Source organism: Pomacea canaliculata, linkage group LG10 (genome assembly GCF_003073045.1).
Source record: "Pomacea canaliculata isolate SZHN2017 linkage group LG10, ASM307304v1, whole genome shotgun sequence".
Taxonomy (NCBI): Eukaryota; Metazoa; Mollusca; class Gastropoda; order Architaenioglossa; family Ampullariidae; genus Pomacea; species Pomacea canaliculata.
This window is the reverse complement of record NC_037599.1, coordinates 3,745,546-3,761,473: the sequence shown is the minus strand read 5'-3', so window position 1 is coordinate 3,761,473 and position 15,928 is coordinate 3,745,546. Positions and strand designations below refer to the sequence as shown.

Genomic DNA, 15,928 nt, shown 5'->3' with positions numbered 1-15,928 from the left:
AATGTTAGAGCAATGAGGTGGAGAATTTTATTGAAATTCACAATCTTTACTTGCACACTTTTATGTACACAACCGCAAACAGATGCTTACTAACATTTTTGTCCCATGCACAGAGAAAAGTCACACCTAATATTTCACCTGAAATGAGTTAAATGACCATTTCTTTTCTTGAGTTAAAAGAAAAAACCCTGTAGGTATATCCTGGTGACTAACATGTCAATTTTTAAATGAAATTTATTTAAACTAACGCCTACCCACACAAGAAGGCTTTTTGCTGAAGCCAAACTGAAGTGGCAACAGTAGTCTTGGCATTCTAGCTGTGTTCAAAGATGTATCTATGTTACTCTGTACAAGGCAGTTTCCCATTCCCTGTCAAAGCATTTTGCAACACAAACATGCATACACGAACCTCTATCAACTGTCCCTTGCACTCCAACAGCGCTTGCTTTCTCTGGATATCGCTCTCTCTTTCCTCTTCCAGATGTAGAAGCACTCACCTTCCAAACAATCTACAAGCAGAAGCAGAGGTTCTTACAATGAAGACTAGGCTTTTCAGTCCCTGACAGCAACCACAAACTTTATGGAAAAGTAATAGCTGATACCTAATTTAATCCCCTGCTCCCAACTTCACGCTTACACCACTTCAAACTCTGAGGAGCTGGGTTCATCTGCAAATGAGATGTGCACTGGGGAGGTGTTGTTGCTGCCCCCAGAACTGAACATGTCAAAGCTAACTCCACCCCCGAAGTCTCGCTCCTCCTCCCTTTGTCCTACCCCTTCCCTCCTTCTGTCCTCATTCCCACCTAAAAATAACCCAGCTGACCCTTCCCTCCCCCGACGCTTGTCAGCATCCCTGTTCTGTCCCTCTCTCTGCCTTTCTCTCGTTTCTCGCTATGGTGGTCTCTGTCTCGTCTCTCACTGTGATGGTCTCTGTCTCCTCGTTCATGCTTGTGCTTATGCTTGTGCTTATGTTTGTTCTTCTTCTTTTTCTTCTTGGCCTTGTGGGATTTTCCAGATGATTCTATAGTCAAGGAAGTTGAGGATGAGGTTGCTTGGTCTTTGCTTAAGTGAGCGAGAGAATGTGATGACTGAGAGAAAGATGTGAAGAATCCACTCGATGCAGCTGAGGTAGTGTGCAGAGAACCTACCAGAGACAAATGTTTATAACAACCATTAGGTGCATAAGTTTTAAAGAGCACCCCAAAAAAGTGACGATGATGGTACATGAAGTCTTCAAGCAGTCTGAGCACATAAATGAATATGGTATAAAGATGCTTCTAAATTTCTTTGATGCTAGTATGGTTCCTGTGCTCTTTTGTGAATGTAACTCTCAATAATGATGAGCAGCATTAGTCTTACCTGAGTGTTTCAAAGGTGGAGCTTCATCGCCAGATTCATCACTCAATCGACTAATACTGTCTTGAAGTTTTTCCATCATTGAAACAGGTGGCTGCTGCATCAATGATGGTGTGCTCATCACAGGAGGTGCATAGGGAGCGGAACCTGCAGAAGCATGCTCTGCTGTTGTCTGTCAAAGAAAAAAGAAAATTCAGGGGACTGCTTACCTGCCACAAAATATCTACAGGTTGTAAATGAAGGGCAAAAATCATGTTGGTCTCAAAACAGTAATTGGTTAAGACTTCAAGACTTTAAGAAATGTACTGTTCTTCTTAGCACATAACTAAAACCTGAGGAACAAATTTGCTGATCAAAATGAAAACTTACTGAGAGTATTCTGATTTTCCTGTCATCATCACCAACAAACTCTGGTCTCAAGCCAGCAATCACCGAGGACAGAACCACCTCTGAACTGACAGGAAGAGGAGAATCAGGGGATGTTTCATGCCAGAACTCTTCCACACTTCCTGCTGAAGGTCTGGAGGTTCCGTGATAAAGTCTACCTCCACCATCGACTCCACAATCTCCCCTTCTTCCTGACTCAGGTTGACAGAGACAGGTTGACTTGTACCTGCCTCTCCTTCATCCTATCATTTGTTTGCAACAACAAAAGACGTTAATCTGAATACATTTCTTCCATCATGTTTCCGCCAATAATTCATTTCCATTATTGAGAAAAGATGTTTTGGAGTCACCCTCCCCCAACAAAAAACAAAAAAAAACAAAACAAACAAACAACCCAGACACTGTTACTGCGTGTAATAACACAAGGTGACAGAACACGTGAAAACTATTTGTCCTATGCAATTTTGAGCAGTCCCCACTTTGACCCCAAATAACTCCAAGACTTTCAGTAAGTATGCTTGAAAATGTAAGTAAAAACTTGTACTAAAATTAATGATCTATGATTTTGGATACTGTCTGAAGTTATTTTTTTAAAAAAGCATTGATTGCAGTCAAAATTTTCATCCTCACCACTTTAAAAACTTTTCAGATAGTTATTTTATACTTGATTATTTCGTAACAAATGTTATAACAAATCTTTAAATATTTTTGGCTAGCATGTACTGTCACTTATGTGAGACATGAATGTAAAATTGTGCAGGTGACCAGTTCTGGTTCACAAATAACCCTTGCTACCCCACTCATACTTCAGCCTCCCTCCCAACTCCCAACTGTACTTGATCAGAGTCTGTGTTTGGCTATCTACAAGAAAATAGTTTTTTCTCTTTTCTTTGCAATTTATAATGTCCCAGAAATAATATACAAACAACATGTCAGTCACCTTGTCAATAACCTCCTGCTCCAGATCCAGACCATGATGAATGGCTGGGTTCAATTTCGTCCTCTTTTCTTTAATGTTCAACACAAGAACACTCTGTGATATAGACATTAAAAAAGACAAACCATTATCACCATAGCAAATTTCATATTTTTATATTAATACCATACTAAACTGACGACGCAGATAATACTGAAATGGCAATGCTAGAGAAATCAACTAACAAGAGATTCCATGTTCCTGTGAAAAATTTACAGAAGCTGCAACATGATCTTGATGCTAGCATTAAGTATTGATGAAGAAACCTGAAATGTAAGAGATCAATTATAAATAAATAGAACACATTTCCAACTCTTCTAACCACAATTATTTCTTTTCTATGTGTTGTCCCCAAACCCTTAAAGTCATGTATATAGCCTCTCTTTATTCCTTCAGAAGAGACAGCTCTCATACCTCTGGTATAGGCAGACAAGAAGGTCGAATACGTCCATACAGACATTGTACAGGTCTGTCACTGCACATCTCAAACGACTGTCATAAGACAGGGCACAACTGCAGCAAAAATTGTTTTGTATACAGAAGAAATGTCTAAACAGAACATTGTTAATTAAGAATATATTTAAAAAATGGCAGCAGGTTGATAAGGTTTACCAAGAAGCTGCTAAACACATTTAGGGATGTCTGATAAAGACCTAAATATAGGCCTAAACTAGCAATTTTTGTAACAAGAAAAAATCACATTCACTGTCTCTCCTCCAAAGTGCATAATCCTTATTTTAAAATGAATTCGGTAATACTGAAAATTTTTTTTCTTCTAACAAATAAGATATTTTCAAACAATATCAATGTATGGTATTTACTCAGAAACTATTCAGACAAGCTAACATTTTCACACTCACTTCATTATCTTCCACAGCCTTTCCACCAGTCCTTCAGTGTTTAGAGGATTTGGGGTCAAATCAAGCTTTTTGAATGGTGGGTTGGCTATCAGCATACGCAAAAGACGATACCTGCAAAACCAAGTTGCCAAACTGGTTGTAGGTCTGATAGATCACATCAAATTGAATTCTGCACATGAATTAAAAACTGACAAATGGTCAAAGACTGGACTTAATCAAAGCATACTGGTCATACATTAAACAGAATCAGAAACCTAATTTGTTTAAAAGTTAATTTTTTACAGTCAAAAAACTCAGTAACAATTGTACTGTGGGACTGGCATAATAAGTTATGCAAGCGTCCCCAGAAGAATAAAACTTGATCAAGTAGATAGCTTTGTTGGGAGTGATTATACGTAAAACATGTTCTAAGTCACATTTGTCTCTCTCATCTTACAAGCTTCAGGCCTGCCTGGCAGGGACAGCAGCTAGACCTTACCTGACATAGTGGTCTGGGTCATTTTCCACAATATGAAGAACAAAGTCCAGCTGCTCCTCACTGCTCTCGGCTGATGCAAGTGAATAAAGTAGAAAATAAGTGGGGATCAGTGCAGAGCAGCCTTCTTCAGCTGTTTTCTTAATGCTAAAACAAAATTCCTGACATTTCCTCCCCTGTATTATCCACTAGCTTTTTATTTAAATGGAATCGTCACAGATCTTGAAATGTTATAGAGCAAATGCTTTCTGAAACACCATATTCTTAAGCTTGAAACCAGACTCTTAAGCCTCACTGCTGTCTCAGTATAAACCTCTTGCATAAAGACAGCAAGTTTATGATGTTTCAATAAAAATAACAACAATATTAGGCTTCAGTTTATCACTGCTACAGGCATGTATGCAGATATACTTACCTGTGCATGCACACATACACACACCCCCTGACCATAATCAGTACCATTACTCAAATAAATGAAGCAAAAACATCGGCTTGTGCACACTGATGGTGGGGATAATAATTTTTCTTAAAGACAGTTTCATAACATTTGGATACTTACTTCGAATAACATCCACCAAGCAATCTAGGGCTGCAAGTCGCACATCTCTGAAAACTCCATGTTGTGCATACTGACGAAATATTTTAGCTTCACTTGGGAGATGGCCAAAGCGTTGAAATGTGCGAATTGCTCGCAAACAGCTACATAAACACAGATGGTTATACAGTCATAAACACTTTTGCATTGTTTGAAATTATTACTGCTCCATTACATTTCTTTTAGAAATAACAGGAAAAAAATTCACAAAAATTGTGAAAAAACAAAAAGAAAATAAATAAAGTACAATATACCTGACAGTCACAGTGAAGCGGTAGCAAGGCAACAGTTTTTCTAGGTTGAGGCAACGTGTAATCTCTTCCAAATCAGCTTCGCATCACCTGACAGTGTCTCTGAACTAACATGCTGCCTGGAATATCAAAACCAATGCTAAGAATGTATCATTTGTGTTTGATGGGTGATGGGGATAGGTAAAGGCACCGATTCTACATAGCTTTTGTAACCGTGCATAACATTCTTTAACTGCCCCTGACACAATCAAATATCTTTAACTTCCTTCTCTCACTATCAATCTTTACAAAAATTTTCTTTGTTCAACAAGAGCAACAAAAATTCATACCAACATGACCTCTCTCTCATCCACATTTCTTCGGGCAACATTTTCCACAGTTATTAAGCATTTTAAGACTGTTTTTCTCTCCCTTTTTTGGATTCACAATGTTTTAACTAGCATGGCCTTAACTACTTCCATTTACAAGCAATTACATGGCACTGGAAATAATGATAGCACCAGTTTCCTTTTGGGATAAATAAAGTCTTATCTCGGTTAATCCAATCAAGACAGGTTGCTGCTTCGACGATGACCATCAATGATCAGCAATCAAACATTGTGAATGAGTTAGTAATCCTGAATAAGTAGTTGCCAAGCATCACTTTACCAATAACTATAATGATGCTATTAAAAAAAAAACTTTTATTGTCACTTTTATTGTCATCTGCATAGCATGCACTTTATTTATTATGTCATGTTGGAGAAGAAGGGAGTAAGCACAATTTATTCAGACTAACCCAGTGAGGAGAGACACTGTTGTTGCAGCAGCAGGGGTGATGGTGTTGGCCAGTGCTTCAACGAGGGCTGCCCTGTAGTAGTTGTCGGAAAACTTGTTCTTGGTATTGTCATTGTACTTAAACAGGTCCAGGAGGAATCGCAGTACATCAGGAATGCAAACGCCGTGAACATCTCTGAGTTGTGCCATGGCAACTGGCATGGCCTGGAGATTGACATCAACATAAGTTAAGCCAGTCTCCACAAAGAATGTAAAAATAATAACAATAGAACTTCTATAGTATGCACTTCCCTGTTGGCATCAAGCTCAATGAACTTTGACATAACGTGGGCAGCAATATCGATGTAGATTAGCAGACTCCATAGCACAATCTCCCGAAAGGAAAACTAAATATGTTGTACAGAAACTAAACAAGTAAAAAACGGCATTACATAAAGCAACATTTCAGGTCTCCCACAGTCAATGAGAAGTGAACAAAGATTCATCTGAATACTTCAAGTTTTAGGGGCAAACACAACTGAGTATTCAGGCACATAAGAAGCGAATACGACAGCAGCCTCAAAAACACATGGAGCAGGAATGACATAAAACCATAAATCCATGATAAAACACACTCATCATCAGTAACATCACTGACGTAGATATCCAAGATCTATTCTGCAGATATTGCAATCATAAAGCACAGACCCGCAGATAAAAAAATGGAAAAACTGCATGGTCCGCAGTGCCGAAAACAAAATTAAAAATTTCAGTGAAGAACTAGGCACAAGTAATATGGCAAGATGGCATAAATGTTACACTTGAAAGAAAAATGAGACAAGTAGCAAAGACATAGAAACCAATCCAGAAACACTGATAATAATGTCACAGATTCACAGACCACTAGTACACACAAAGCCTTGATGCAGATAAACAGGCAAAGACAAAATGTGATAAAGAGCTGTCACCTTCTAGCCTAAGGGACATCACTCTATGTTTCACAGAATTGTATCACCAGCATCCCATGTCAATGTCATCTTAAAGTTCAATCTCTAATTTTTTTTAATTCTTACTTTAGCTATGAACTGTCAGTAAGTCACAGAAAACAACAGAGGATTTCAAAATTTTGAAAGAAAAATTCTGACATCAGAAAATGTGCTGTACACATGCTGCTCTTGAGAACCTTGGCAACTATTGTTAACACTCAATCTTTCTTTCATATATATATATCCACCACTGCTCATTCAACCACTCAACACATCAGTCAATGTTAGTCACTCGCCCATGTAACTTCTTAGCTTCTGACTTCCTAGTATGTTAGTCAAGAACTCATTTCAACCATCACCTTAAGGATGAAGTAGTGCTGAAAGTTAGTGAAGTTATTCTGACGAATGATGGTCGGACAGGAATGGGAGCCAAACATTTTGCGAAACATGTTCATCATGGCCGGTGGGCCGGCCCAAGTTGACACCATGGCATTGGCAACCTAGGGACAAAAACATAAGTTTAAAAATAATTTCAAAATGTATCCAAGTTGTCCTTTGCTTGCATTTTAACCATATTTTTAATTTATATAGCTACATTCCACTTTTAACTACAACAAGCATTTATGTCCCCTTTTAAACAAGTTGACAGATGCACACACACATACAAATGAAGGGAAATGAATAAAAATCATAAAACAGAAGAATATGAACACTTTATAAAGATTTACAATTCTGACTTTAAAACTCTTACCTTGGCTAAACAGGTACACGCCTGAGTGCGCACTTTGTAATAGCAATGTTCATTCTCTATGGTATCTGTCAAGGCTAACCGAGTGTTTGGGGTTGGATACTTCTCCAAGGCAAAAATAGCCTGCAAAAAATGTTTTGCTTGTAAATGCAGGTCAATGTTTCCTCCAAAAGCAATAGGTTATACTCTGCTTCAAACATGAAGGCAATGTTCTGAAAGTAAAGACAGAAGCAGACTGACACTGCCAGCCTTTGCCAAAAGTTTCACCATGCCAATACACTAGGAAATTTTATTTAAATAGCTACTTGACTAATAATAACCTTGAGTATACCTGAATGCACACACACATATATGCTTACCTCTCTCTGTGCTACAACATCTCTTTCAAACTTAAGCTGATACTGCCACATGTAGTCCGGCTGCTCCCACATCACCTGACGTAGCAACTGCATGTCAGGGTCGACTCTCAACCACAGGACAGGAGAATCTGCACTGTAACCAGCAATCTTACTTCAGTGAAAAACTCTGGCTAAGCCAAACCATAAATTGTTATTCATTTTAAGAAACTTTGAAATCAACAAAGCCAACTTGTTTGCCAGAATGCCAGGAACAGCAGTCACTTCTTGACATTCATATGTATTCACAAACACTCAGCTGTAGTAATTAGGGCTACTGGAAAATCGCAGCAAACACAGAAATCATGATTTAGGCAGACTTCCGTATATTTTGGTGAACTGCTGTGAAATGACCGTGTTTTGAGCATATTTCCGTGTATATGCCGTATTGCATACAAAACTCCTATTAAATTCTTCATGAAAGTTTGTCGGACATGTATGTGTATTTTTTGGATATGATAGTGTCCTGTTTATAAATACAAATATCAATCTGACCCATTAAATGTACTCACTCCATGGCAGAAAGATCCATGTCCACTTCCTCTCCTGTCATCAAAGGAATTTTCTTTTTTTTGTTCCTGGAGTTAAAAAAATCAGAAATTTCCTGCAGAATATGCATTAGGCCTTTTATACCTGTTATAATCTTTTATACATGTTATAATGCTTCATCTTCACTACTTCACTAAAGTCCTTGTCAAAAGGACCTCAACTGTTTAAATCAGAAATAAAGGACCTAAACTTAACCAGCATTAATCACTAGCTCTGACTCATCAAGTTATAAATTAAGATCCCTAAGGCATATGTTAGGAAATACAAACAAGGATTCAGCGAGTTAACATCTAGTGCCTACCTGCGACTTTTGGAATGGCATGTGATCTCAAACTTGGTTTTATTCTCTTCAATCTTGAAAGTATGGTTAAAAGAGCCATCCAGTTCTTGAATGGTGACAGTCAGTGGGCCCTGAAAAGTTATAGATGAAGTCAAAAGAGAAATGGCTCTCAATTAGTTTTCAGAGAACAAACATAATGTCTCTTAAACCACTTTTTTATTAACTGAGTTGATTTTTCACTTGAAAAAGAATACATAATTTTCATATAAAAATAAAAATCTCCAAAATTAATGATAAACATAAATTAACAAAGCTTATATATTATTTGAAATCAGTTTTTTTATATATAAATGAACAAAAAGTAAAATTTCTATCAGGTACTTACCACATACTTCAAACCACCTCTGCATGTCATGTCTTGTTTAATTTCCAGCTCTACAACATTGCGTTTGCGATTGAAAACAAAATTGCCAGAAAATCGAGCACATCCACTCTGATGTCTTAGTAACAGTTAAGTTCATAAATCTGCTTAAAGGCTAACAAAGCCAAGACTGGTAAATTCAATCAAAACAGTTTGTGATTTACCCAAACAACAAACCTTGGGTGACCAAGAGTTTAAATGCCATGCTGAATAAAAAGAAATCTGTGTCCTTCATGGGTTCTGCCCATGACAAGAAACTGGTATATAGAGAGAACTGCAATGCTATCCGTCAATACAGGGTGAAATATAAGGCTAAAATTTTGATTGTGTGTGAATGAATGCATGAGTCTGTTTGGCGGATATGCATAGGTTATGGTATTGTTTTGTGCTTTCATCATAAGCTGTCCCGAAACTGCCCTCTGGGATAAATAAAGTGTTATTTTAAAATAAAAAAGAGTATAAAACATCTGATTTCAAGTTGTTATGGAAGAAGTCATATTTCTCAACTCTAGTAACATCATTAAAACTTACTCGTTTGGTAAAAAACTAATAAGAAAATAATAAATAGTTACAAAGGATACACCCACTGCTCTACAAATGGCTGTACGTCCTTGCCAGTCACTGTGTAGATAATCTTAAGAAACTTTGGAAAAAAGGCATAATTGTATTAATTTTTATGACAATACTACAATACTTAATTGAGAAAAAGGATAAAAAAGACATCCATTTACACATCCAAGGCAAAAATCAAAGCGATATAAATGTAAACATGGACAGAATGGATACTGAAATATGAATCTGTGAGTGTGTGTGTGGGGTTTGTCAATTGGTTTGAATTATCCTGTATCCAAGGGCCAAATCCTGATCACTAATAGCAAAAATATCATATCCATATGGCTTGCAAATCCTATTGCAGTTAACAGTTTGGCATGCTGAAAAGTGACATGATTTCATTTAAGTCCATGAATGCTGGGAAAGTTTAGATGTTCGGAAAATTGCTCAAATTGAAACTTACAGAGCTGGTTGAGATCAACATGTTGGACCAGGTTCCTGACAAGAGCTTCTGTTGACTTGCTGCAGAGCTCAGTGCAAGAAGCTTGTTTAGTACCTGAAATACAGCACCATTCGTTACGCCTGCTCTCAGTGATTTCTCTTGGAAACACCCAATTTGTAATCTCTTCATTGCTAGAACATTTCCTACAGAACTGTATTAAGTGACATGGAAGCGAACCATTGAGAAGGACCTCAAGAGCAGAGGCCTGCTTAACTCTACAGACAGCCCTCATAACAGCAGCAGACAGAACCAGATGGAGGTTTCTTTTTGGTCGCCCCAGATGGCAAAGAGAGGACTGACTGTATTCAGTGACAGTCTACATTATTCCAGCCTAAAAGTATAAAAATCTGAAAAAAAAACAAACAAACCCAGCTATACCTGAAGGAGAAGTTCTGTACCAATGCGCAGTTCCAGCATTCGTATCACAAGCATTGCCTTTTTTTCCATGATATCAGCATAGCGTGGAGAGACAGTATGTGCCATTTTCACAGAGAAGTGCAAGTTGGAGTCTCGCTTTGATGGGCTCAGCAAAATACCTCCCACCTGCTGCTCATAGTCACTGACTTCCTTAAGTATCTGAAGAACAGTTCACAGTTCAATGTTACTCTATTTCTATCTGTTTTATTGCATGATACCAACGGACAGTTGCCTAAAAACTTATATCCAGCCAGACATAATTTTAACATGGTATCAAATGCGACAAATGGAAGTAGGGGGCAGACACATGTACAGACAGGCAGATTGCCAGCTGCAGGTAGAAAACAACTGAGACATAGCTATACAAAAATAACCACATTCAAGGAAAGTTCACACACCTGAGCTATCATGTATCTGTATTCATTATTTCCAAATGTCTTTCTTCTGAAAAAGACAGGATAGGTAGCCAGCAATGCCTTTGGTTAGCCAAGCATCTGCCCTGTGAATAGTAAAACATTAGAATTTACATTACAGAACATGCTTTATACCTCTCTTCTTCTGTTTCATACTCTTTCAACCAGAAATTCAGACTGACTTATGAGCCAAATAATATTCTTTTTAACACTCATTTATCCCCCACATACTTTATTACAGACAAGTCACATATCCATGATTTTCTCAATTAAGATCCCAGGATGTGGTAGTCTATCATAGCTTAAAAGTCCCTCACCAGGACTGCATAGAGATGAAGCAACCAAAGAACTGTTCAGCCACCAAGCGTGCCATAATCCTTCTGGTTATGAGGGTCTGGTCGATAATGCGAGCTGAATGTAACAAGTTTGTGCTGAAATACAAAAATGTTTAAACCATTAGAGACATCAAAACAAGCACACAGATTCTTACTGACAGCAAAAGTATACAACCAATGTCACTTCTCATGTGTCATCTGTTGTAAGTGAAGTCAATACACACCTAAAGCACTAAACGATCTAGTGAAAACAGGAGAACATCTAAATATAGCATGATGCTTAAAAAAAATTTGCTGTACATTGTTAATGGTTTTATTTCCTAGATCTATACTTCTAGAAATAAGCAATGTTATTCACAAATAAAATAATTTATAAAGCATGAAAACTCACCTCAGGATGCTCATCGTGGCATAAGCAGCTCCATCAACATAACTTTCATCAACAAAAACTTGCTTGTAACAGCCATACGGGTACCGACTTGACATAAGTTCCTCGTAAAATTCAAAAGACTGTTGATAAAGAATATTAAAAAATAAGCTGAAAGAAAGCATTACCTTTATTTTTTCTTTCTGCTGACAACTATTACAAAACAAAACAAAAAAATTAAGCCCATCTGTACAAGAGGATAGCAACACCTGAACATGGTAAGGCTTTTGCTAACTCAATCTTGATGCACTCAAATGTCAGTTGTAGTTATGCCTGAGCCTTGCTGCTGATCACTACTGGACTTTCACTTATTTTGAAAATTTTCTATGCAATGGGCCATATTCATGAAGAGTAGGTAAGTCATTGTCACAGGTGAATCAAGGGCAAGTATCTTGTCTCCATAATTGTAGAGGCATTCAGACTCCACAGATGTTACTTTACCCCAGGACTGTAGTTATGAAGTAGTGGCAAAATGCCTTAAGGTAAAGTAACATAAAGCAATATGTGTGGGATCTGGGCAGTGCATTGGAGATCTCCCCAGGAGAAATGACATACCCTTATTTCCTGAATACAGCCCAAGAAATATAATGTTTCAAAAAAGGAACTCTTTCATTCTAAAAGCAGAATAATTATTCTATAGTGTTACATACCTTTAAATTTACTTTTTATGTAACTTTATGACCAAGTTAAAATCATCATCACACAGGCAAGAAATAGCCCACAAAAAAAGTAGTCTGTTACACACCTGATGCAGGTAACTTGTAGTATGCTTCAGGACAGACATCAGATGTGGAAGGCAGAAATGGGTCACTTCATGCATGTTGGGGTCAACTAGAGTTTCAAATGGCCTGCACATAATCATTGTAGATCAAAATATCTTCAGTAACTGATATCAAGAAAAAGAAGGGGGAAAAAGATACAATATTCAGGAATTATCACTTTTTATATTTACATTCTGATCCTTTAAATCGTAACTGATGGAAAACCTTTGACATCATGATAAAAAAATGATTTAGATTATTGCATCCTCTACTTTAAAACTGCTTATAATGCTTGCAATTCATACAGTGATGTAGTATGAAATTTTATATCAAAACAATAAATATCTCAGCCTGATTATGGAGGATTAGTAAATGAAATCTCTTTTAAAATTAGTAAACCTCTCCACCTATGGTACTATTTTTAAAAAGACAAATTCCACAAAACAAAAATACATTTGAGATTTCTCCAATAATTCCTTACCCAACAGCTAAGGCAATATTAGGGGCTGATGTAGGAGTTGACAAAAAGTAGTGATAGGTCTTTCCTGCGCAGATCTGGTGTGTGAACAGTGTCAATGAGGTCTCCACATGAGACAGCAATCATGGAGTTGTCAACAGTAAACTCCAGTTTCCATGTACATGGTTCAGAGTAGGTGTCCACACAGGGAAACCACAATCTACAGAGCAAGGTTTAAAAGGATAAAAGATATTTACAAGACATTTAAACCTTAAAATGTCCAAGAGAGAGAGACTTTGTAAAGCCATTTCTTTTTTTCTGATTACTTAAGATCACTGTGGAAGATCTTTGCATTTTTTATACAATTGATAATTCAGGTTTAAAATTCTGTATTGCTCTCTTCAACAATAGGAGAAAACCTTCTACTTACTTGTGAACATCTATTTTCTTACCTGGATGAATTTTCTTTCCCACAGGTGAACATATGTGCACCTCTCTCAGCCATGCTACCCTCCAGGTCAGGGATGACAAAATGAATACCTCCCTTGGGTTGCTCCAGAGAGAATTCAATCACCATCCGGAATGGCCGAAGCTCTGTAAAGCACATGAAGAAAAGAATACATTTGATCCCTGTGGATTTTCACAATGCTAAACAGGTGAAGCAACATATGACATCTAGAGTAACTTGCTGCTCTGTGAATAAATGGTAAACTGTCACATAGGTGAAAAACGCTAATATTTAGAATCTGTTATTTTGTTAAGGTTTAATTCCATTAACAAAGAAAAAAAATCTCAAGCATGCTATCCCCTCAAGAATAATAACTTTGAGGAATATTATGCTACCATTGATAAGAGGTCCAGTCTCCACAGGAAGGTCAATGGTCAATTCTCCATTACCACTGTCAGGATCCACTGCTGTCATAGCAGCTAGATGACTGCTTTGGTAATAGTCCAGATTTCGTCTGCAAAATGTTGTAAAAGGCATAAGCTGACCAAACATAAATTTTGCAGGTATGAAATCTAGGTTTTAGGTCTCTTATTTTGTCAACAATAAAATTTCAAGATTAGAACTATCTAATTTGGTCATCTAAAGATTTTAAGATATTTCAACTCTGTACACAATTCTAGTCCTTTTTCACACCCTTCACCCATTTTCTGCTTATTGCTACTTCCCTACTCGTCTTCCTTTTCAAAATTTCAAAAGTCAGTCCTTATTACTTGGTTCCCCTTTGCGTTTTCTGTATTTGTTTTTTATTCATCATTGGTATTGTTGTTGATACTTCCGTCCTTTGTAAGTTGTTTATTTTTCTGTCCCTTGTATGTTGTCCATGTCTTGATCTGGTTCTTAAGCACTGAGAGCATGCACCATACAAATCCTGCATTTATTATTATTATTATCATCCTCATTACCTATATGAATGGCAGAAGCAAGATAACCATGTAATGATGAGTAAATATACATTAGTACTTACTGTTTTGCATCTCCCTGACAAATTTCCTGAGTCGGATCATTGTACTGGAAGCTTGCTTCCCACTGCTCATTGATAACTATCTGATAAATTCCTGCATTCTGTTAAGGGACATTTCCGCATTAACATCTTCAGTATACTACCTCAGTAATCCTTTCCTTTCAGAAGTCCAATATATACAATTTGTAACTTTTTCCCTATATAAATATATAAAGTAAACCTTCACATTCTGTAATAAATAATGTAAATCATAGTGGGTTAAAGAGACATCCACAAAACAAAGAAAAAAAGAAAGTATAAGGCAAAGGTAAGGCAGAAACATCAGGTACCACATGATAGCTAATTTGAAAGTGTAATAGCAAGGATACTGCATTGCTTGCTGTTTATTTTTACTTGCTTAAGATCTGGGCGAAGTGGATGAACTGTCAGCTCCACATAACCCTGCATGAATAATAATAATCTGACTTGATACAAAAGGGCATTCTCAATCTCCAATGATTTAAGTTTGCTTTATAAAGAAAGATTCTGCATAGTTCCATCAGCTGATTTAAACATGATGTTAAATACTAATAATAAAAAAAAAAAATATGGATTCAGGATTAGTGTTCATGAATGTACAGTTAATGCAACATCTCTGCTTTTCCTTCCCCTTCCCTAATCCCAATTGCTCCATTTCCTCCACAAAGATGTTACAAATGTCCAAGATAATAATTATAATTTTTGCATCAATGGTTGTTACACATGTAGCAACAATACAGAAAATAAAATATAATGTTTTGATGAAAATATAAGCAGAACACATTGCATTAATTTTTCACCATAAAGCCTATGGCAGCCAAAACAGTGAAAAAGCACACTGAAGAACCAAAGTTTGAACAAAAGTTTCTCATGATAACAGTTATAATTTTTTTTCAATCGATGGTTGTTAAAACAAATTTGACATCAAATTAATTTGAGAAACCTTCACAGTATATTACTTACTATCAGTGACTGCCTTTCAAAGTTAATTGCTTTGATGCACAAGGTCTGATGGGCTGTATATAAAACATACATATAAAAATGCGAACATATCATTGATATTCACTTCTCTAACCACAGCAAATTAATAATAGTTTCCTCATAAGCATACAGGAAGCAATGATAAATAACACACTTCATAAACACCACCAAGACAACTTTTTTAAAACGAAGAAAGAATTTTCTGCTTCTAGTGTTAAATGAAGCAATAGTTTTTATGGGAGTTGACAGGGTAAAGATCGTAAGTCCTCAGAACAGCACTGCACACACACACACTGTTTACGACTCATCATCCACTAACATTACCGAGTTTGAACGGACGAGTAAGCTCAAATCTGGCGTCTTTTTTCATTTTTTCCAGTTTTCAAAGAATATAAAATTTTTTTTATCAGTAGCTCCAGTAAAAGCATCTCTAGTAAACGCTACTCCGTGCCTTCGCAAAAGCCTGCGTCCAAAACAACTCAATGGATACCGCCATTTTGAAACGGCAAGGTGAAGCCATGCATACGTATATTGAAAACGGACAATTTAAGACACGAATAG

General features: G+C 36.9%; 1 protein-coding gene across 1 annotated transcript; it reads right to left on the bottom strand.

Moving 5' to 3' along the window:
- Positions 1-2: 2 nt before the first annotated feature.
- Positions 3-15,868, bottom strand: LOC112573639 (transcription initiation factor TFIID subunit 2-like). Its single transcript, XM_025254191.1, is given in 34 exon segments — positions 3-1,144; positions 1,360-1,528; positions 1,788-1,985; positions 2,684-2,776; positions 3,134-3,180; positions 3,183-3,232; positions 3,580-3,690; positions 4,058-4,127; positions 4,614-4,753; positions 4,904-4,976; positions 4,979-5,019; positions 5,679-5,881; positions 7,002-7,142; positions 7,394-7,513; positions 7,750-7,882; positions 8,298-8,363; positions 8,636-8,745; positions 9,000-9,114; positions 9,617-9,678; positions 10,051-10,143; positions 10,468-10,665; positions 10,905-10,946; positions 10,948-11,005; positions 11,237-11,350; positions 11,646-11,764; positions 12,427-12,529; positions 12,924-12,985; positions 12,987-13,119; positions 13,352-13,493; positions 13,743-13,861; positions 14,372-14,462; positions 14,737-14,809; positions 15,350-15,402; positions 15,692-15,868. Coding segments are annotated over 34 exon segments (3,729 nt in total). The 5' UTR covers positions 15,738-15,868; the 3' UTR covers positions 3-803.
- Positions 15,869-15,928: the final 60 nt, after the last annotated feature.